The following is a 23,448-nucleotide window of genomic DNA, read 5'->3' as shown; positions in this document are numbered from 1 at the left end:
CGAAACATTTCACCAGCCAGTCCTCTCCCTCCTTTGTCTCTCAGACGACGCCTGCACCGACAGCTTTACCCCCAACCAAGTGGCTCGAATGCATTGCTATTTGGATCTGGTGTACCAGCGATGGAGCCAGGGTAGGAAGCCCACTCCAATTCCCCTGCCCCCCGTGGTCTCCGGGCAGAGCCAAGACTCCCTCACCATCCACTGGCTGCCTCCCATTAGCGGTGTTCTCTATGAAAGGTAAGAGGCATGGTCTCTAGGACAGGCCCGTCCTCAGCGGAAGGTGCCAGGAAACCGGCATGCGCTAACACGGGCCGGCGTGTCTGATGGCCTCCGGCTTCGTCTAGATCGGCTCAACTGGGGACCAGTCCTGTAGTCCTACCGCTGACCCCAGCCTGTAACGGGATGCCGAGCCAAGTGCCTGTGCTTGCCTCCGCTGGGAATTGCTTGTCACGACGGATTTGTACGTGGTTCCCTAGGAAAAGTCATTGGGGACCGACGCAGGGAATTTCAGAAGTTCGCGAAGGTGTTGAAGATGAGTTGGCAAAACCCTGAAGCTCTTTGCCAGCTGGCAACCCCGACTTGTTTCTCTGTGTTTTGAGCGGGTGGGAATTTGTGCAGCAGCCCTTGCAGGCACAGAGGAATGAGGCAACTCCCCCCCCCCCCCCAGCCTCCCCAGTGATGGCAACAGAATAGCACAGCGGGTTACCCGTGCGGTATTGTCATGGCAGCGCGTGGAGGGGGCCGAGCGAGCGTCCTCCCAAAAGCATTCCGCTGCTGGGGGCTCGGGGCGGGTGCCATCAGGAGACTATGCCAAGTGCAACCTGAGAGCGCAATTTCCGAATGAAAAATGAGCTTTAGTTAGCCCTTGCTGGGTAAACGATTGATTTATGAGGCGGGAATATGGTCTTGTGGTTAAGGCTCGAGAGCCAGAAGAGCTGGATTTGCATCCCTGCTTTGTGACTTGGGGCACGTCAGGAATATTTTCAGATGTCAGGGTCTTGCGTTCAGGTCCTAGCGAGGCACCTAACCACCAGGGAGCTGACGTCCCTGGGCGGGGGGCGGGGGGAAGGGGCAGGTTGGAATTGGGGCTCATCCTTCTGAAGACCAGACCTTTAAATCCTCTGCGATCCTGAGCTGGGAAGCACTGAGGGTGGGTAGCAGGGTGTTGCTCTGATATAGGATTTGTGTTGCTTCTATTTTTAAAAATCATGTGGGCTGGGGCTCTAAATCATTGTCAGTGAAAAGGCAGCATGGCCCAAAGGATAGAGCACTGGATTGGGAGTCGGGACCTGCCATCAAGTCCTAGCTCTGCCACTGGCCTCTTGGGTGACCTTGATCAAGTCACTTTACCTCTCCATGCTTCAGTTTTCCTTCCTGTATAATGGGGGCAAGGATATTTATGTCCTCTGTAAACAGTTTGGAGACCTATTGATAAAATGTGTCAAACAAGAGAGCTAGGTAATCCCTTCCTTCCTTCCTTCTTCCCTCTCTCCCTCCCTGGGCTTCAGAGAGGACTGTGTCTAATCTGTCCATTTCTTTAGGAGTGCCTTGGTAAATGTTTGTATAGACCAGATGCTGACAGTAGCTAAGGCCCCAGTTCACCAAATCCACCTGCGTTCAGCAAAGCACTTTGCCATGTGCTCCACTTCCAGCATGTGCTCCTTCAGTCCCATGGACTTTAGTGGGACTTAGGCACATCTTTAAAAATGCAGCATGTTTACTTGTTTCGGCGGATAGGGATGCTTAAATATTACATAAGAACATAAGAACGGCCGTACTGGGTCAGACCAAAGGTCCATCTAGCCCAGTGTCCTGTCTGCCGACAGCGGCCAGCACCAGGTGCCCCAGAGACGGTGGACGAAGACAACGATCAAGCGATTTGTCTCCTGCCATCTCTCTGCTTGGGGCCTTGCCAAGCTTAGTGGCTTGTGAAAGCTGTGAGTTACAATGGCTGTGCCAAGCAGAGGTGCCCGTCAGCTGCTTGGAAATAATACTTTGCACATCTCTAACAACTCCCAGCTCCAAGCCCTTTTCGAAGGAGAGCGAAGTCTTGCTGCCCTATGAAAGCGTTCCCCACATCGGGTCTTTCAGATGCCTTGTTCTTCAGAGAAAATCAATGCTTAAGGGCATAATTGCTCCCTTGCTGCCCCAAATGTCTCCCATGCAAAGGGCTGTTCCTGGCTCCCGAATGACACTGAAACTAGGAAGGTCAGCGGGTAACTGGCAAGCACGATCCTTACTGAGTGACGGTTACCAGTCGCAAGGCTGGGCTGGAATAGCCCCCTTGCCTGTGTTGGCTTCTGCCCAGCTGGGCCCACCATGGTCCCCTGCCCATGGGATCCCATGTAAGTGGTTAACTGGTTAAACAACATTAAACCGGTTAACTGATTACATGGAATTTTACATCCCTCGTTGGAACAGGGCTCTATCACCCAGGGAGGGCACAGACAGGCATCTGAGCCATCAAATGTCATTAAAAAAATGGCCGAGAAGGAAAGTGGAAGCATAGGATAGAAAATTACTGCAGACCGTTCAGGACGAACTGTTCAGAATGCTTGGACATTAGCTGGAGTGTTGTTGGCAAGACACGAGAAGTCATTCTTCCACTCTACTCTGCGCTGGTTAGGCCTCAGTTGGAGGATTGTGTCCAGTTCTGGGCACTGTATTTCAAGAAAGATGTGGAGAAACTGGAGAAGGTCCAAAGAAGAGCAACAAAAAATGATGAAAGGATTAGAGAACGTGACCTGTGAGGGAAGACTGAGAGAACGGGGCTTGTTTAGTTTGGAAAAGAGAAGACTAAGAGGGGACATGAGAGCAGTTTTCAAATATCTAAAAGGGTGTCACAAGGAGGAAGGAGAAAAATTGTTCTCCTTGGCCTCTGAGGATAGGGCAAGAAGCAATGGGCTCAAATTGTAGCAAGGGAGGTTTAGCTTGGACAGTAGGAAAAACTTCCTGTCAAAGTGTTGAAACACTGGAATAAATTACCTAGGGAGGTTGTGGAATCTTCACCTCTGGAGATATTTAAGAGCAGATTAGATAGACATCTATCCGGGATGATCTAGACAGTGCTTGGTCCTGCCATGAGGGCGAGGAACTGGACTCGATGACTCTCGATGTTCTGTGATTCTGTGACATTGTCTTTGGTGCAGGAAATACTCCCCTGGTCCTGTATTAGCTTAATGACAGCATTTTAATTTAACAGGATCCCGTGTTTGTATTCTGGGAGGCCCCTAGAGGTCAAATCTGAGTGCACGACTCCAGTCTAAATCATCCAGGCAGATGCAGGAAGTGCAGTTCTTCCCATTTCAGAGAGGGGAAACTGAGGCACGAAGCATTTGCCAACTTGTCCGAGATCACACAGGGAATCGGTGGACGAGCTGGGAATTCCAACCCCACCGTCTCCCTTCCCAGCCTCTGCCTGTGAGAACAAGCAACTGGCTCGTGCGGGCTTCCCGCGTCATGCAGAGATGGGTGAGGAAGAAACTAGGCAGGGAGGGGCGGAAGAGTCTTCCTCATTCTTTCTCTCTCTCTGTTCTGCAGGGACCCCAGCACCCTCTGCGGAGACTGCACTGAAGATGGTACGTTCAGCCAATACGTACACGAAGCCTCGTCCCCTCGGGTCTGTGACTCCTCCGGCTACTGGACCCCCGAGGAGGCTGTAGGTAAAGTGCCGTGTCCTCCCTCGCTCAGTGTCTGCTGTGCGCACACAATCCGACAGCTCTGTTTGCTATTGAAAGGAGCTAACCCGCTCCTTATCAGGATCCATCTTCTCCCCTTCTCCAGGTCCGCCCGATGTGGATCAGCCCTGTGAACCCAGCCTGCAGGCCTGGAGCCCGGAGCTCCACCTGTACCACATGAACATGACTGTTCCTTGCCCCCTACCCCACGGTTGTATCCTGGAGCTGCATTTTCTGCACCCCGTGTACCCAGAGTCTCTTGTGCTATGGACCACCTACCTCTCCACCGACTCGCCCAAGGCCTTGTCTGACATTGAAATCCTGACGGAGCATGGGGAGTCCATCCACCTCGGCCCCCTAGACACTTTCTGTGACATCCCCCTCACCGTTAGACTCAACATCAACAGGAAGGTGTCTGGGGTGAAGGTCTACACCTTCGACGAGCGGATGGAGATCGATGCGGCTCTCTTAATCTCCATCCCCCAGAGCTCCCTTTGCTCCAGCTGCAAACCTGTGCGGTACAGGGTCCTCCGGGACCCTCCGTTTGCTGGCAGCTCCCCCATAAAGATGTTGCACGTGCACCGGAAGTTCACCGACACGTGAGTAGCAGCATCGGTCCACCAAAGGCCGGGTGGGGAGGGGGGGCGCGCGTACTGTTCTCGTTCTCCATGCTCTCCCGGCTTCTGCATTCTGATATGTTTAAGGCTCGGCCTGTCTGTGGTGAGTAGGGCCCGAAATGCCCGGCCTCAGACTTTGTCCAAAACTCCCCCCTTGGATCTGACAGTTCCACAATGCTACCACGACACTCAGCAGGAAGCTGTGTCCTACTAGGTCAGCGTGGACAACTTGTGGCCCATCAGGGTTCTATTTGTGACCCACATGATGTTTTCTTTACCGTTACCCACGATTCTGTTGGTTTCCATGTGCATAGGTTTTTTTTCCTACTTGTATTACTATTAGGGATGTAAAGAACCGTTTAAATAGTTAACTGGTTAAACAAATAAAATTACATTGAACTGGTTAACCCAGGCCAAGTCAGAGCAGCTGGGGCCCTGCCTGCTACCCCCCACGTGTCTGGCTGGACTCAGCCAGGGCTATAGCAGGAGGCCAATGAGCGCATACATTCCTGTCGGCTTCCCTTACTCCTTGCAGAAGCAGGAGTACCGGTTGCCGACATGGGCACCCTCTGAGTTTGATTTAGTGAGTCTTAACTAGACTCGCTAAATCGAACTCCAGAAGATCGATCTCGGCAGCTCTAATCTTCTGTTTAATGAAGATGTGGCGTTAGACGTAATATGCTTCTGATGTTACTGCAGTTACGGTCCAATCCTGTTGCATCCCAGGTGGTGTTTAGGATGCAGCTGGAGCCTATAGAGGCAGTGGCTTTATCTGGAGCTCCCTCTCTGGCCTGGGTTAGTCAGGGCATCTCTTGGGATCAGGAAGATGAAGGCCATGGATCCCAGGAGACGGTGGGGCTGGTAGCCATGACTTTGACGCTTGCTTCAGTAGCTTCCATCAGTTTTTTTAATTTTCTTCCCCCAAAGACACTTTCTTTAAGGACCCACAGAAAGAATGGTGGGTGGAATCGCCCATCTCTGCATTCTTTTGCTCACCATTAGGCCTAACATCTGGCACGTGAGTTTTAATGAATTTCCACTTCCACATTTTCTGTTTTTACCAAGCATGACTTCAACACGCTCCCTGAATTAGATCCGTGCGGCATTTTGGTTTGGATTAATTTAGTCTCTCGTGCACCTGTTTACAACACTCACCACTGAAAGCAACTTGACTTGGTTTTCATTAGCATTTGGGGTGGGACTTTGTATTATTTAATGAACTTTGATACAACTGAGCTATGATTAGGGTACGTTCATCGGTCCAGTTCTTACACCACTTCCTGCCTCTGAGGGCAGAATCCATAGGGCTGTTGATCTTTCCATTCTGCCTGCGTACAACACACATGCTTTTTATCTCCGATAGCCACCCCCTGAGGCTCTAATGAATCTCTGCTTACGGCCACATGCAGATGTAGCATTCACACATTGTATTTGGTCTCTCCTGCAGTTTGTTTCATTCCTCTGTGTTTCTGCAGGGAAGTCACGCCAGGCCAGGTGTACCGGTACCAGGTGCAGACTGTGGCTGGGGCGGCCATGGGTGAACCCTCTCCATCCTTGATCCATACTCACGGTGCTCCCTATTGTGGAGAAGGAAAAGTGACCGTGTAAGTGCTGAATTCTGCCAAGTAAAGCTGAATGCTCCTTAGCAGGTAAAGATGGGCCTTGTAAGGTGCAGAGTTTGGATCTGGGTTCTGAGTTGAACTCCCCAAAGTCATGGGTGGTTGGTTCTGGTCTAAGCTTTGGACCAATCTCTCCAAAGTGTCAGTGATTTTTAACCCCTACAAGGAACATTCTCATCTAGTCTGGCCCCCCGCATAGTGTAGGCCCGAGGACTTCCCTCAATGATTCTCCATCGTCCCAGGTAACTTGTGGTTCTGCTAGAGCAGATCTTGTAGCAGGACAGCCGCTCTCGATTTAAAGACCCCGAATTAGACCAAACGTCACTATCCTCCCTGGTAAAAATGTGTGGGGTTTCCCCTTTACATTTTTCTGACTTCCGCTTGACTCTTTTCCAGGAAAAACAGCTTTGTAAATTGTTAGCCTCCCTGTGTAGAGTTGTGAAACCCAACACAAAGTGGTTGTACCAAGTGCATGAGACCCAACAGAGGAAACTGGCTAGAAAGAAGGAGCTAGATTACTTCAGCATAGCTCCATTGACTTTGTTTATTGATTTACTCCCATTAGGAGTCTGGCCATAGGACAGAGAATGACCATTTTAGTTCCAGAGTCCAAGCCGAGTGAAGTAAAAAACCCCAAATAAGCCCCGTAAATAGGAGGAAAGCAATGAAAATTTGTGACGTGCTTTTAACGTGGCTGATCTAAAGGGCAGTGGAGAATCCGGCTGAGGAAGTCTTGTTTGGGAAACGGTGTAAAACCACCGTGAAATAACAGTGGGTGTGTCTGTGGAACTCCTCGCCAGAGGAGGCTGTGAAGGCTAGGACTATAATAGAGTTTAAAGAGAAGCTAGATAATTTCATGGAGGTTAGGTCCATAAAAGGCTATTAACCAGGGGATAAAATGGTGTCCTTGGCCTCTGTTTGTCAGAGGCTGGAGAGGGATGGCAGGAGACAAATCGCTTGATCGTTGTCTTCGGTCCACCCTCTCTGGGGCACCTGGTGCTGGCCACTGTCGGTAGACAGGATACTGGGCTAGATGGACCTTTGGTCTGACCCAGTACGGCCGTTCTTATGTTCTTATGTAGATTACGGAGTTTTTTCGAAAAAAGTGGCTTTTTTTGAAAAAAATGTCACCTGCATCTCAACTGCCATCGTGTTCTTTTGAAACTAAATTAAAAGAACGTGGTGGTTTTTTTTGAAATTGGTAAACCTACTTTTACCAGGAAGAATACCTTTTTTCGAAAGAGCTCTTGCGAGAAAAGGCGTTCTTGAATGCAAGCAGGGCTTTTTCGAAAGAGAGCATCCAGATTTCCAGGGTGCTCTCTTTCAAAAAAGCGCATCGCTTTTTCACAACTCTTGTGGCTATCTAGACGATCTCTTTCCAAAGAGGCTTTTTAGAGTCAAAGCCCAGAGACTGGAGAGACAAGATTGGTTTTCACACTGTGTGTTTTTGTAGATGAAGCGTGCATGTGAAGCAAAGTTGCACGAGTGTTTGAAGTTTTGAGCGTGAAGGTGTGTGAATGTGGATGCACGCATGAGAATAAACCCGAATTCACCTAAGCATGGTGGTGTCCCTGGTTTTGCCTTCGGACTAGCTTTACGCGACCCAGCGACAGATGCTGCTTGTGAAAATTGCCTGTGGTTATTGCAATTCCCCTCTCACTCACTATACTCCTCCCGGTCCCTTACCCCACCTCGACTTGTCCAGCTCTCAGTGGAGAAACTGGCTGTTCTTATCTGCCCTCATGAATCCCTGGCTGCTCTCCTCTGACGCAAGCTTGGTAGCTGCCCTTGCTCCCACCCTGAGTTCACCCAGGAAGATGATGGCAGCGTGGCACCTCTTTTCCCCTCCTCTGACTTTCTCAAGTCCTTCCTCATCTGACAAAAGTTGGATTCGTCTTTCCCTCCACGTGGTTGGCCTCCCCTGAAACCTCGAGTGAAATCTGACTCAAGGGCTGTCCTTCATTATGAGGGTCCTTATGGAGCTGAGGCACTCGAAGGGTGTGTCTAGTCAAGGGGGCATTAACATTTCTTGCCCTCGGTCTCTTAGGAGCTTGGAGGAGGAGTGTGATGATGGAAACCTGCTAGATGGAGATGGCTGCTCTAGGAAGTGTAAAAAGGAAAAAGGCTTCAACTGTGTTGGTGAGTCCTGTGCTGAGTCAGCTCATTCCTTCTCTCCTTGGTGACACTCCCATCCTTGGAGAGGGCCACCCCCTTATTGGACTGTGATGGCCATCCTAGTACTCCACTCCCCCCCCCACACACAGGGGAGGGCAGTTTTTTCTCCTGTCATAACGTCTCTGCAGTGGGTATCTCTGACCAGATAGAAAATAGGGAAAATCAGGTCGGGAGTGGGAGCTAATAGGTTCCTGTATTAAAAAAAAAACCCCAATATTGCAACTCTCTCTCTAAACTCAGGACATCTGGTCACCGTAACAGTGGGCTGCCCTGTCTGTCAGGACTCTCTTCAGGGATCTGTCCCCAGCAGAAGCATCGTAGACACTGCGCGGAATTTGACCCCTGAACGTCTCCTCTTTGGCCTCTCCCTGCAGGAGAGCCGAGCCTGTGTTATGTCCACGAGGGGGACGGAGTGTGCGAGCCCTTCGAGAGGAGAAGCAGCGTCCTAGATTGTGGCCTCCACACGCCCAAAGGGTTCGTGGACCAGTGGGCCGCACAGGCGTACACCTCCCACCAGGACAAGGAGGCCTGCCCTGTTTCCATGGTGACTGGCGAGCCTGTGGTGCGGGTGAGGCGTGGTGATTTCTTGTCCCGGGGATGCCCCCAGCCTGACGCGATCTCCACAGGGTCCTTGCCTTTCATGTCTCTCCGGATGGGCACCCTCTCCAAAGACGGAGTCCTCCCGGCGGAGCAGCGTCCGCACCCCGAGCGGCTTAAAATCAGCCATAGACCCAGGAAAAGAAAATCCGGACAACAACCCGGGCGTGGCCGTGGGTTGTAGGCTCCGCTTTCCCTCGCGCGGTGCGGGGCCTCCCCAAACGGCACCTCCTCACCCAGGGGAAAGGCCTTTTAACAGCCCCCCTGCACTGTTAGCCCTGGGCAGTCCCGGCCACAAAGCTGTATTCAGGCCAGAAGCTTTACAGTAAAAAAGGATGTGCCGAAAAAGAACCGTGCACTTCTAACTACAGCCCTACTTGGGCATGTCACCCTGATATGAATAAGGAAGCATGTTTCTGTTACACCAGATATCAGGAGACGCTGTGGCCCCAGTCCAGCAAAGCACTTAAGTACGTGCATGACTGAGTTGTCCCACTAAAGCCATAAAAATTAGCACTGGCCTAAATGCTTATAGGCTCTGGGTGTGAAAGGATATAAACCCTCATGTCTATGCCTACCAATTAGTGTCTGAAACAAAGACCTTGAAGTAAATGGGCGTCTTTCCATGACGTCAGTGAGCCTGGAAGTTAGACTCCCCCACCCCCAGGCATTTTTGTACAGACTTCTCCTTGCATCTTCATCTGATACATGGGGGCTGGTCTTTGTCTGAGGCTGGATGCTGGCCTAAATGGACCTGGGATGCTCTGGGAAGTCCTAGGGCTCTGGTGCGCCATCCTTTTAAATAATATCCTGTCGTCTTCGTTTGTAAAGGAAGCTCAATGGGACATACTGTCCCTCGGCATATCCCGCTCTTCTTCAGAGAGGCAGTGAAGTCTAGTGGATGGTGCTCTGGAGTGGGATTTTGGAGACCTGGGTTCTGTTCTCACCTCAGCTACTCCCCTGCTGGGGGACCTTGAGCAACTCGCTTCACAGCTCTGTGCCTCGGTTTCCCCACCTCTAAAATAATGAATGTAACGATACCGACCGCCTTTGGGAAGCGCTTTGCGAATTGACTGGTGAAAAATGCTATTGCTGGGTATTGTTTATGTTTGTCTGTGCAGTGCTTTGTACTTTTGGGGTGCAGGTGTTATTGTCATCATCCTAATAAGTAATTGAGATGTTGTATCATTTGTAAGTATCATTGTAAGTCATTTGTAACATTGTATCAACATTTCTTACCAAGAGGCTAAGCTAGGGGGGAAAGGAGCATGGATCCTGGTACTACATTGGATCCAATGTCCCTTGTTGCAGAGGAATCCAGGTTTCTAGGGCCAGTTTCTCACTGGGTGTAAATCAGTGCAGTTCCACAGGTCTGTGTTGATTTATGCCAGTTGAGGATCTGACCTTGCATATTCATTATTTGGAAAGTTGTTTCTTCTTGGCTATTGCGCCCAAATCTCAGCTGACATACACCAGGGTCCGTGTGCTAAAATTGTGCTGATTTACACCGATCAGCGATCGAGCCCATAATCTGCTCCTCGGGTACCGTGAGAGATTCTTTATTCACGCAGGTGGCTTGGTTGCCCCTCTCCTTCAGCTCTGGTGGGCACTGTGTTGCCTCTTTCCTGGTGGGCATGTAGGAGGCTGTTGGCTCCCTCCCTCCCATTCCCTCCATGCCCAACACTGCTGCTGAGGTTGAAAATCTTTTCTTTCCAGGTGTGCCAACCCCATCTTCAAGATATGCTGGAGCTTCATTCCCTTGCTGCTTGGTTCCCCTGCACCACCAGCCACGACAACGTTCAGGTTGCCGAGGGGGAGAAAACATCGTTGGATGACGGGAGAGTTTGGCTCAAAGTAAGTGGTTTTGGGCAGCTGGGCCTAATAGGGGAAGGTACTTGGTAGGAGTCGGGGGACAGCTTTCCTCTCCTTGTCCTGCACTACCAGGGATAACACCAGTGACTGACCAATGGTTAATGATCATTAAGCCTTCTGAGCGCCTTCACAAAAGATAATTATAGACGATCTAGGACCGAACGGGGCAGCGTGCCCCAAATAAACTATATGGAAAGAGCAAAGACAATGAACAGCCTCCCAGTAATAGAAGGCAGCAGCCGCATAAAATTCAGCTGTGCTTACAATCAGAAAATCCCCACTTCATCATCTGCCTAGGGGACGTATCTGCTCCCTGTGTCCCTTCTGTTCCTGTCCTGCTTAGGTGACTGAGCCCCATGTTTTCCTCTCCCTGGTGGAGTAGAGGCCAGGGAAGTTGTGGGACAGGGTCTCGGATGCCAGGTCAGAGAGGCCCTGTCGTAAATCTTGGTGGGTACGGGCAGGAATTCCACGCCAGCTTTCTCAGCTGTTCGCGTCCTTGCTGCCCTGGAGCCAAAGTGATGCTAAAGGTGACCTTGAAGACTAGCAGAAAAATCTCAAGTAACCCCTCTGGGTGTTTGCCCGTTGCCATTTTTCTTAGTACCACCCTGCCCTGTGCCAGTCATTGGCTTTCCCTTGCTATGGCCAGAGGTGAAAGTCAGCAGGTGCACTCTGGTGCGCAGCTCCGGCAAGAGCTGGCTGAGCTGTGGCAAAAGCCAGCAGGGCGCTAGTTAAGGAGCTGGCCGGGACCCAATAGGAATAGGACAGCGCCTGCAAGAAATGTTAAGTCACTTTCACCCCAGCTATGACTCATCTGTAGAACACCTGGCTGAGGGACAGCTCTTGGTTACACCAGGACAGGAAGAAGGGAAAGAAACTTATCTTTGTGTCCCTAATGCCCTTGCATCCCTAATATCCCCCGCCTCTACAAAGACCTCTACCTACAGTCTCTCCATTCTCCTGGAACTTTCTGTTGGGTTCCCTGCAGGCAGATGCCTTCCACTTCTTCCTTTGCTCACGGGAAATAGGAAATCTCCCTCTTTGCGCTACTTTGATGGAGGCTTACTTTCCATCTGGCACCAGAACCCAGGTTCCAGTGCATTGGAGCGTTAGGCCAGTTCCTTTCTTCCCCACATGTTTATGGCAAAGACTTTCATGGCTGGCTCCGCACACTCGCTTTAGGTGCACTATGATTTTCTTCCCATAAAATTATTTATGGGCTCGTAATGAATATGCCCATGTTCTTTCTCTGTTTTTATAGCGTTGGCCGGTTTGCTAACAGATCGGGCTGGGAAGGCGGTTTCTTGTTCACATGCTTGTACGAAAGCACACGCTCTAATACACACCTCTCAGGAGCACCTACCTCCACTTGCAGGGCTGTTTGGAGGCGCCGTGTCATGCTTAGAAGGAGCAATATCCCGTCCCTCGTTAGGCACGTGATTCCTGTTGCTTGGAATGAAACATGTTCAACAGGTGGCACTAAAGAGCAACACAGTGTTGTGCCTCCTCGTGACGGCACAGGCTGAAGTGGGTGTGGCCATCTGCCAGATGGTGTGCAACATAACTAGTCTCCCAGAATGCACCTCGGCATAGATGATATACTTGCAGAAAGGAGTTGTTCTGAGTTACGGAAAAGCACTTTCCAGTTGCACTGTTTTGTTCTCTATTTCCTCCCGTATCGGAGTCAGGAAAGCTTTGGAGGCACATCAGACGGTAACAAGCAAGGACTGGAACAAAAGAAAAAAACGACAGCCACGTGCGGTTCAGTACGTAATAAGAAAAAGGAAGCAGGGTGGGGAATAGTTAGTGATGCCAGATCCCGCAGTTCTAACTCAGACACAGATTTTGCAAAGCACCTGCGTGGGGGAGGATGGCACGGGGGCCTTCCCCGAAATGTGCGCAGAGCTGGCATTGGCTAACGTGGAGCTGTCAGCCTTCGCAGAGGCGGAGGCTAACGAGTGAGGTTGGGACGAGCGCTTGATGTCGCGGCGCTCGTCCCAGCTTGTTGGGCGTGGGAAGACGAATCCGGCTTTGCAGCAGGCTATGCTGCCAACAGGATTGGCCTTCGTGGTGTTCCCGGGCAACAACCGTGAGATAACGGGAGGGAAACGTAACTGGGAAATTGCCCGTCCTCGGCGAGGGCTGTGCTGGAATTTGGGGCGAAAGAGGAGAAAGGTGTTTCCTCTGCCTGGCGTTGCCCCGTACCAGCTCTTTGTAGGCCCCAGTGAGAGGCTGTGGAGCTGAAACACTTCCTCAGCCTTGATTGTGCTCTGTGTGCTGAGCTCCCAGGCAGCTCCTCAGCCGTTCCTCAATGCTCAGTACACACCCACCCTCTGCAGGCACCATGCCAGACCCAGGGCACCAGAGCCAGGGTTTGAGGAGCCCGTGCGAGGGCACTCTCACTGAACCTGGCACCGTGAGTAAGTCACTTTGCCTCTCTGCTTCCGCCCCCCGTTCTGCCCCCGTCTGCTCATGTCGTCAGCGCTTTGGAAGGAGGACTGGCTGTCTGTGTGCAGCGGGCCCTGGTCTCGGTTGGGTCCTCCAGGCACCACAGTCATTGAATTCATAATAGCAGAGCCCTGAGGCAGCAATGTGGGGGCAGATTTATTCTTTCTCCCCAGGTCTCTGCACTGCAGGGCACCCCAGCACTCGGGCCTGGTGAGCTGGGCTGCTAATGGGGTTGTGCCCACAGGAAGTTTCGCTTTATCCGGACTCTTTTGCCCCGTCTCCAGCCGGATGGTGGCGAGAGCGTTGCCGGGGGTGGATCTGAATAAAAAGCTTCCGAACACTGGGGAATTTACGCCCCCTTCACTTTCCAAGAGAGAGAGAGCTGCATTGGCAGAGCTGTCTGAGCAACCCAGCCTGGACAAGCAAAGTGCTTGCAGGTCATTTTTAATGGGTGCCACGAAGCTGCTGTGGGGCTTGCCGAGTGAGCGGGAAGTCCCCAATGCATCTAGCTAGACATCTGTCAGTCTGTCCGTCTCATTTGTATAGCTCGGTCTGCTTCGCTACCCTCCTCTGCCTGAATGCCCCTTCTGGTGTTCTTACCCCCCTGCCCAGGTGTGCTTCGATAGACCCGGACTGGCTACCTCAGTCTTTATTTTCCTGGCCTCGGATGGCGTTGCCCTGGGCAACCAGCACAAGCCGACTGTGACCGTCCAGCTGGGGGACGAGAGGAGACACAACCACTCGCTGGGTGAGTGCACACAGAGCTGACGTTGAGGGGGGCGGGTCACGGTGAAAGAGCTCCCCTTTCCCTTCTGTTCCTCCACACCCTCAGCACCAGAGTCCCTCTCTGCTTCACCCTGGGTTTTCCTCAGCAGTGGGCAAGGAGCCTAGCAAGGCAGGTCCTGGCAACCGGCCCAAATTCCTATGGCCAGTATGGCTCACCCTGAGCTCAGTGGAACCTGGGGAATCTCTGTGGCAGCGCCCTCCCTTGAGTTCCTCCGTGCCTCATTTGTCGGCTGAGGCTGTGTCCCCCTCGTAGCAGACCAAGGATGCGGGAGGCTGCGGTGTCCTCTCTCTGTTGGGATCCTCCTTACGTCCCGTTCCTTTAAGCGCCGGCTCGCCCTCTCCTGCGCTCGTGACTTTATCTAGCTTCTAGTTGGGCTGAAGTGGAAGGGTTAGCCGTGGCCTGGGACACGTCCTGTCCTGTCTGACTTCCTCGCAGGGCCGTTCCTGTGGAGGAATCCATTGCACGTTGCTAAGTGGGGAACGCAGACCACAGGGGTAGTATCTGAGCGGTGGAATAACCCAGCTAAACCATCCCAGAGCTGGGCGAATGACTTCTCTCTCGTTGCCTCCCTCCGCCCCTCGTAGGGACGCACGAGCTGTCATGTCAGCGGAACCCCTTGGTCATCAACGTGACCCACGGCCAGGATTTCCTTTTCCACCGGATCACCTCGGTGCTGCTCAACTTCTCCTCCCCGCTAGTGGGCGTCTCAGCCGTGGCCTTGCGAACTTCCTCCCCCCTCAGCTCTTCTGTGCCGAACACCTGCTTGGCGGAGCCCGAGGGACACGGCCTCCACCGATACAGGTACCACCTCGTCTCGGTGCTGGGCGAGGGCCGCGGCTCTGCTGGCTCAGTCTGCCACTCCTGCAGAAGGCCACCGCCAGCTTAGAGCATCGCTCCCCAGGGCTCAGCCTGAGGGAGCTATCCTTGGGCTCGGCTAGATCTCTGTCTTCTTGTCGCTGGGCAAACGCTGTAGGGACAGCGAGGCTTCGAGCTAGAGCCGTGAATCCCAGCTCGAGCACCCTCAGCACGTTTGGGGATGACACTAAGCTGCGGGAGAGGTAGATACGCTGGGGGGCAGGGAGAGAGTCCAGAGTGACCTGGAGAGATTAGAGCCACAAGAAATCTGATGAGGTTCAACAAGGACAAGTGCAGAATCCTGCACTTGGGGTGGAAGAATCCCAAGCACTGTTACAGGCTGGGGTCTGAATGGCTAAGTAGCAGTTCAGCAGAAAAGGACCTGGGGGTTACAGTGGATGAGAAGCTGGAGATGAGTCAACAGGGCGCCCTTGTAGCCAAGAAGGCTAATGGCATATTAGGGTGCATTAAGAGGAGCATTGGCAGCAGATCCAGAGATGTGATTATTCCTCTTTATTCGGCTCTGGTGAGGCCACATCTGGAGTGTTGTGTCCAGTTCTGGGCCCCCCACTATAGAAAGGATGTGGACGCATTGGAGAGGGTCCAACGGAGGGTGACCAAAATGATTCGGGGGCTGAAGCACATGACCTATGAGGAGAGGCTGAGGGATTTGGGTTTGTTTAGTCTGCAGAAGAGAAGAGTGAGGGGGGATTTGAGAGCAGCCTGCAACTTCCTGAAGGGAGGTTCCAGAGAGGCTGGAGAGAGGCTGTTCTCAGTAGTGACAGATGACAGAGCGAGGAGCAATGGTCTCAAGTTACAGTGGGGGAGGTCTAGGTTGGATATTAGGAAAAGCTATTTCCCTAGGCAGGTGGTGAAGCACTGGAATGGGTTACCTAGGGAGGGGGTGGAATCTCCATCCCTAGAGGTTTTTAAGACTCGGCTTGACAAGACCCTGGCTGGGTTGATTTAGTTGGGATTGGTCCTGCCTAGAGCAGGGGGCTGGACTTGATGACCAACTGAGGTCTCTTCCAGCTCTAGGATTCTACGATTCACCCTGGCCGGCTCTGGCTCTGATTTTTAGTGTGCTAAAAATGGGGAACAGCCTCGGTGGAGGGAGGGATGGGAAAGATGAGCCACTCCAGGTGCACGCCTGCCGTTCGGACAGAGCGGCCAGTCCTCCTGCTGCTCACGGCACTACAGCTGTGCACTATTTTTAGCACGCTCGCTCGATCTGAGCTAGAGCAACTGTTTCTCCTTGCTCTGGCATTTACACCTCCAGTTCCAAGTGTGGACACACAGCACCTGGAATAAACCTCTAGGGAGTAAACCTGGCTCGGTAGCTCTTTGCCATCTCTCATTTCCGATCCTATCGCAGGAGAGAGTTGTGGCTGGAATAGAATATAAGGGGTTCATGCAGCCACCCGATGAAGGGCAGACAAGTGGGTGAAATCCACACCAGGTGTGACCGTCTGCTGGAAATCACAGCAGATCCTTCATCCAGCCTGCTACCCTCTTCCCTAGAACCACAGAGACTCTCTCTGGAGTCCAGCACTACACCGTAAACTCCGGCCCCTGTCCCATTCTGCGTGCATACACACTCAGATGGCCCATGCTGCATTCAGACAAAAGGCACTGAGGCTTAACGCACTGTCTGGCTGTGGGGAGAAATAGTTCAGTTTGGTGCATGAGCGAGAGAGAGAGAAACAGAGACGTAGCGTTAAAAGAATCTCATGAGGATTGCAAAGAAGCACCCCATCCCTGATTCAGCCCTGGTCCTGTAGCATTATGTAGCTTTAATTACACGATCACATGCTCTTTGTTCGATAGGACCCCTGCCTCGGTCAGGTCTTGCTTCAGCACAGCACGTAACCACATACAGCGTCTGTGAGCAGGCTGGTTGACCTCAAAGAGCTATTCACCCGGTGAGAATGAGGCACCTGCTTAAGTCTCTGTGTGCTCCATGCCTTGCATGCAGGGTCTAGCCCTGTGACACCCTGGCATTAAACACAACATGCTGGTTAAGGGCGCCCCCCGGGAGACAGCTCACACTTCCCAAGTCAGCTTTGGCACCCCCCACTTCCTCGTCAGAGAAAGAAACACAAGGAGAGCGACTCTCCGTAAACAGACCATTGGCGGGAGCTTGACGGACTCCTGCCTTTCCATTTGTGTTTTGGTTCCCTTCCACTTCAGCACTGGCTGTCCCGGTTCTGTTCCGAATAGCTCCCCTTGGGAGGAGACTCTCCTCTCTTCCCACTTGGATTTGGGTGCCATGCTAGATTCCTCAAACACACAGAGCTCCCACCCCTTCCTTCCGAAACGGCCTCTTTCCCGCCTCTCACGCTGCTGCTTCAGTAGTAATAATAATACGAACAGGCTTTAATTTATCGGTGTCCAATGCGCGGAGACCTCCAGACATCTTAATGAAATATGTAAGTGAGCAGCGTTTGCAGAATAGCGGATCCTGTTCCAAGTAAATCACACTGCAAAGGGAGAAGAGCTGCCATCCAAGTTCGAATGAGTAAATAAACAATGCCGAAAGCACCCCCAGAGCCAAAGGCAGGAACTGAGACGCAATTAAAGGAAGGTGAGAAGGTTTGTTCTGATGATGACAGCAGATGGTGATTGACGAGGCGAAGTTTGGCAGTGCAGCCAGATTCCAATGTTTTCCAAAGTTTTAGACACGTCCAGATCCAGGGTTCTCATTCAAGCAATTATGCAGATAGTATCCACCTGGGAATTTTGGAGTCTGTGCATGCTCATCTCTAATAGTAATAGTTACAGGTTGTTGTTACAAGTGTTCTTTATGAATGGTACTGCTAGGAAGAATGGCGGGAGAGAGCGTGTGCGCGCACGAAGGTGATGTAACTGAGTTATGGTGAGTTCTGCAGGGTGTGAGGGCTAATGTGATTCACACAACACCAGCAATTGTGGCTTTCCTAGTGAATAAACGTGCATGTCCAGGTCTCTGGCCCTCATTGAAGGGGCACCAACCACCTGAAATCAAGTCAGTTTCCTTTTGGGAGTGATCACAGGTGCACACGTGTCTTGTCAGTGGGGTGGGTTTACAATCAGTTTCCCAGCAAGCAAGTAAGCAAGCAAGCAAGAAAGAAAGAAAGAAAGATTAAATTTCTCTCTCTCACTGCTGTGTTGAAAGACTCACACAAACATGATGGGAAGCTGGTCCTGAAGGGAAAAGTTGCCAAATACACATAGAAAGCAAATGGAAAAGATAGGCAACAGCATATTCCTCCCTATTATCTCTTTATTGAAATCTCAAGGAGGTTATTTGTCACTACCTATAAAGCTCATGTAACAGCACCTGCCTGCCAACCGGGGAGTCTCATCAGGAAAGTATTTTGAGTAGCTCAGAGGATTTAGGCTTTGGAAGAACAACATCCTCCTCTTTAGAGCCCTGCTAATCTGCAGCTATCTGCTTCAAATCCACGGGGATCCGCATCTGTGGCTGTGGCTATCCACAGCTCATTTTTGCAGATATGGATGTAGATGCAAATTTTGTATCTGCACAGGGCTCTGCCCATCTTGTGGCCCACAGAGTCGCCATAAAGCCCAGCTCCCCTGCAGAAGCCATAGTGACAATAACAGAGCCTCTAGGTCAGCTTTGGAAGCACTTGGCTAATTTTCCCCCCTTTATTTCATTTTAAAAACTATTTTCAAGTCCAAAACCAACATAAATGAGTACAGGACATCCCTGCTGTATGTCACCCTGGTATACATCCGTTCCGCACTAAAGTCGTTGACACTTGCAGGAACTGATGCGTTATAAGTCCTCCCATTCCCCGCTCTTAAGTTGTGCGCACACACACAAAAATGTTTGGGCAAGTGGAAGTCAGCCGTGAGATAAAAATTCCCCGCTTTAAGTTGTTTCACTATAAGTCCAAGTTTTTTGGAACGTATCCTGGACTTCTAGCAAGGACAGCCTGCATTAAAATACAGAATGATACATTGGGTATTAATGCAGATGTGTCTGGGAAGAAAATACCCCATAAAAGTTCAGGCACATAATATATTAGCAGGTTCAGAGACTTCCGCTCCACAGTAAAAAGACAAAATCGGTGACAGTCCAGTCAAGAATTGACTGGCCACACACCCAGTGTGTATGTAAGCCTATTGAAAATAACCCCACAAAAGTAAGAGAGAGAACTAGGAAACATTGTGTTTCTTGGCCCTCGTCTAGTTTCATTTCCAGTATAATAAAAATAATTTCCCTGGGTTTCTGTAGCATCTCTCATCCTGAAGGATCTAAGTGCTTCACATCCTGAATTGCAGTAAGACATCATATACCTGCATGTGGAAAGCAGCCATCTCCGGGGAACATGGCAGCCATTCTGTCCTGGCAGTGAAACACGGTTGTTTCAAACAGTCTCCCCAGGTGAAACTGCAGGAGAAATGTAAGGGCGTCAGGGAGCACAGGAACTGCCTTAATGAACGCAAGCTTCCAGGCCTTTGAGTGGAGTCTCATCCGAAAGACACTCCCTCTCCTCCTCGTGCACCGCGCTGGGTCAGGCATGCAGAACGGGTAGCAGCCTGCCGACTCCCTTCCTCATGGGGCACTCCAGGACCACGACAGAGCTGCTCAGCCCCGGGTGTGATCACAGAACGTGCCCAGCAGCCGGGAAGGCGTAGGCCTCAGCATGCAGTGCGCGAGGTGCTGAACCGAAGCACCCTGAAGCCGGTGGGAATCTTTCTCTTGACTTCAGGGGCGCTTGCATTAGGCTCCACGGGCAGGTCTACACGATGGCTTACGTCGCTATGACTTAGGTCGCTCGGGGGTGGGAAGAAGCACTCCCCACTCCCAGATGACACACAGGACAGTAACCGAAGTGCTGTCCGCACCAACCCAATGCCAGTGAGAGGCGCTCTGCCTTCCGCATAGAATGTCCTCACCAGGCATGGCACAGCCCCGATGTCACGCTTCTAGTGCAGACTAGCCCTGTGGCATCCTACACGGGGTGTGTCCACTCCGCAGCGGGGAGCAAGCCCCCCTGCCTACGTTGACAGGCTCACGCTGGCGGCCAGCGTGCTGAAAATAGCCCGGGAGTTGAGTGGGCTGAAGCGCCCAAACTGCAGCACCCACGATGCTGTTTTCAGCATGAGTTGGCCTATCCGGATTGGGAGACTGGTTTCCAGTTCAGTGTAGACAAACCCTCGTTGCACTTAGAGTAGTGTTTCTTGAACTGTGTGCCGCGAGGCAGTCGGAGGTGTGCGGTGGAGAACAGAGTTCAAAATGGCCACCCTTAAAGGGGCAGGCGACCTTTTTTTTCTCAGCAACTCCCCTCCCCACCTTTCTTGTTTGTTTGTTTTGTTCCTCGGTCTTAAAAAGTTTCAGAAACACTGACCTAGAGTATCCGAAGCAGGGCCTGTGCCGGAATTTCAGCCCCTTCCAGTTAATGGCTTTTCCTCTCCATCCTGTCTTTCCCTTTGCATGCGAATGCTGAGCCACATTTCCTCCTGTTTTCTTTGGTATGGACGGGATCACAAGCCAGGGCAGGAGATTTTATTTATTGACTTTTTAAGCTGCCTTTATTTTTAGCTTCTTTGAGTTTACATTTGCTTGTGCTGGGAAGTGCGTTGGCGCTATTGGAATCCAGGCTGCATTGTATTCTTGTCCTTTCCCCACCTTTGAAAGGATTAAAGACAAATCTAGTTTTGGCTTTTTGGAAGTTTTTAATTTTTGCCTTTCCTTGTTCAGCAAGGGAAGAATTGCCGTTCCCTCAGCTTCCACGTCCACGTATTTTACTTCAATCCAGGAGTGATTTCTATGTTATAGGCCAAGCCTTAGGTTTTGGCAATTCACTCCCAGACCTCTCCAAAGCTGGGCTGTCCCTTGGGGTACATCTAGACTGCAAGCTTCTTTCGAAAGAGAGCATCCACACCTCAAAACCAGATCGGAAAGGCGATCTGCTTTTTCGAAAGAGAGCGTCCAGACTGCATGGATGCGCTCTCGAAAGAAAGCTCCGATTGCTATTCGCAGAATGGCCACCAGGGCACCTGGGCTTTTTTCGATTGCCGCGTCTTTCGAAAAATGTCCCTGTTCTGTGTCCACACACGCCTTTTTTCGAAAGAGCTCTTTCGAAAAAGGCATTCTTCCTCCTCATTTGAGGTTTACCAAGGACGAAACCCCCCCTGCGTTCTTTCGATTTAATTTAGAAAGAATGCAATTGCAGTGTGGACACAGGTGATGTTTTTTTTTTTAAAGGGGCATTTAAAAAAAAATGTAGTCTAGACATACCCATAGTCAGAAGATGAACCTCTAAAGTATAGCTGGACTTAACCAGAGCCAGACACAAAAGAAAGACGGTAGGTTAAAAAAACACGTCAAGGTTGAAGGTGACTTGCTTTTCTCAATGTCAGGTACCACATGATTTGTCAACTCTAGAATAGGGCTAGAAAGAGGAGACACTAGCTCATATAATAAGACAGGAAAGGTCCACTTCATCCTAGGAGGCAGAAGCTTTGAAAGCAATTTGTCAGCGAGCTCCCAGGACATGAGGAGATGAATCTGCTGGATTTCTCATTGTGGCATTTGGGAAGAGAATAAACTGCATGAGATTCCTGTGGCCATGTGAAATGGCTCTGGGGAGAGCCCTTACTAGTTGGTTGCACACGTCTGTGGGGCGGGACCACAACGTGTCGGTGGAATGTGCAGCGTCAGGAGAGCTTGAAATTGCTCCTGGAGGCTTGGCTGGGTGGATGTTTTACTTTTTTAAAGATCAGAAATGTTTTCAAAGGAGTCACAATGAAACATTTTGTTTCACCCCCACATTTTTCTATCCTCGTTTTCAATTCATCACAAATGGAATTTTCTGTTTGACCAGAGACATTTTTTAATCACTAGCTGACTAAATAAATTGTGATGCCCATAAACTCAGTTTTATAGACATTTTTCTAGTTTGTGTCATGGTTTATCTATTAGAGGTGTTGATGTGATGCTTGCTACAACTGTGTGTTGCAAATGGGGTGGAGGCAGGACACGCAGCCTTGCAGTGACAAAGGCAGGGATAATTGTAGGTCATAACCTTCTAGCACATCGATGGTGTTGGCTGATGCCGCTCGTTAGTCAATCGGAAGCAGCTGAGAATCCATCAGGTCCTCTATCTGCTAGTTCTTCCAGTTGTTTCCTATAACTACAAGCACCATTCTACAGCTTGAACCTCTCTAGTCCGGCATGCTCTGAACCAGCAATATCCGTGGTCCGGCATGATTTGAATTAGCAGGATGCCCACTTATCGTGGGTGTGGCCAAGTTTTCTGCAGCCCCATAGAGTTTATTTACAGCCACTGGTCCTGGCGCTCAGTGTTCCGTGCTGTTCTTTAGCTCTAATTTATCCCTAAATGTCTCCTAAGAGCCCAGTAAGCAGGATCTTCTTACTCTGTATAAAGTTAATACAGAGTAAGCTCATAAGACGTTTGCCTCCTTATCGATGAAAGAGAAAGGTGCACAGCTGTTGTTTCTCCCCAGACAACAGTGATTTCTACTAGCTTTATTAAACAAAAGTGAGTTTATTAAATGTCAAAAGTAGGATTTAAGTAGTTGCAAGTGTAGCAGACAGATCAAAGTAAGTTACTAAGCAGAATAAAACAAAATTTTGGTCCTGCCATGAGGGCAGGGGACTGGACCTCTCGAGGTCCCTTCCAGTCCTAGTGTTCTATGAAAACAAAACACTCCAGCTAAGCCTAATCCACTACAAGAAGCTGATGCAAAATATAAAATTTCTTACCCTCGTTCTTATTTCAGATAAAGTCCTTCTCGAGACAGAGATGTCCTTTCTGTCCCGAGTCCCACCGTTCTCCTCCACCCCGTCCTCACAATCCTGTTGTTTCCTGGTGTTTTCATGTATCCTCTTGGGGTGGGAAGCCAGTCTATAAAGCCAGCTGAAGACCATCACTGTTTACTTCCCTCCCCTTATATAGAATTTTCCGAGGGTGGGAAGCCTTTGTTGGATCCCCCACACCTCCGTGGAAAAGTGCAAAATTCAAAATGGATTCCAGCATCAGGTGACTTGGATATATGTCTTTGTATCACGTCTGCAGGGAGACAGTTCTCCCCCCACTCAGTTGTCTCTTGCTAACGGGCTTTTGGTTCTGTGTCTGGCCTCTTCATTGTTGTTCCTGATGGGCTGGAAATAGGCTTTTCCCAACATGCTAATAAATCTACAGTCAATATTCTTAATCTCAGACCCAGAAATGGTACGGGTATACAAATAAAATATACCCTTTCAGAGGATTACTAGTTTCCAATGATGGGTTAAATGCATGAAGCATATTTGAGTTAGGCATATTCATCTTCCTAAGCATATTTCCATAAAGAATGTGGAATATACCGGCACTATAATTATTAGCAAAGGAGACACACAAATGTTCCCTGCTCAACTTTTCCTGTGCATACCCAACTGCATGGGCAAAGAGAATAAAATGGTATTACGGTAACAGGAACAAGCACCTTCTTCCGAGAAAGCTGCTTTGGTTTGAGGGGAAAAGAGAACATCAGAGAAGACCTCTTCCAACTACCCCGCCATATCGCATGCTTCCATCAAGGGGAGAAAGGCGCCATCTTTGAGCAGTTTTCCATCTTTCCACATTTGAACTTTTGTTTTGTAGACGAGATTTGCCCTCCAGACCCAGGGGGGAGGTTCAGAGCGTCACAGGGCTGTTTCCAAAAATGGCCATTTTGCCAAAAAGTCACAACTAATGATTTCTTTGGGCTGCAAAAGAGTCTAGGGTATAAATTTCACCATTATGATAAAAGCATGAGATCCCAGAGAAAAAATATTTTTCTTCCTCAAA

General features: G+C 50.5%; 1 protein-coding gene across 1 annotated transcript in view; it reads left to right on the top strand.

Annotated features, from left to right (window-relative positions):
• PAPPA2 (pappalysin 2) overlaps nt 1–23,448 on the top strand; it is a 146,260-nt gene that overhangs the window by 50,158 nt on the left and 72,654 nt on the right. The window contains exons 5-13 of the mRNA XM_075936896.2: nt 45–237; nt 3,541–3,662; nt 3,784–4,276; nt 5,770–5,898; nt 7,961–8,052; nt 8,463–8,656; nt 10,402–10,539; nt 13,615–13,750; nt 14,374–14,590. Of these exons, the coding sequence (XP_075793011.2) occupies nt 45–237; nt 3,541–3,662; nt 3,784–4,276; nt 5,770–5,898; nt 7,961–8,052; nt 8,463–8,656; nt 10,402–10,539; nt 13,615–13,750; nt 14,374–14,590 (1,714 nt within the window). The remainder of the gene's footprint in view (nt 1–44; nt 238–3,540; nt 3,663–3,783; nt 4,277–5,769; nt 5,899–7,960; nt 8,053–8,462; nt 8,657–10,401; nt 10,540–13,614; nt 13,751–14,373; nt 14,591–23,448) is intronic.

This window comes from Pelodiscus sinensis, chromosome 9 (assembly GCF_052426305.1).
Source record: "Pelodiscus sinensis isolate ZL-2025 chromosome 9, ASM5242630v1, whole genome shotgun sequence".
Classification (NCBI taxonomy): Eukaryota; Metazoa; Chordata; order Testudines; family Trionychidae; genus Pelodiscus; species Pelodiscus sinensis.
The sequence above is the reverse complement of the archived record's forward strand: the minus strand, read 5'-3'. Positions and strand labels throughout refer to the sequence as shown.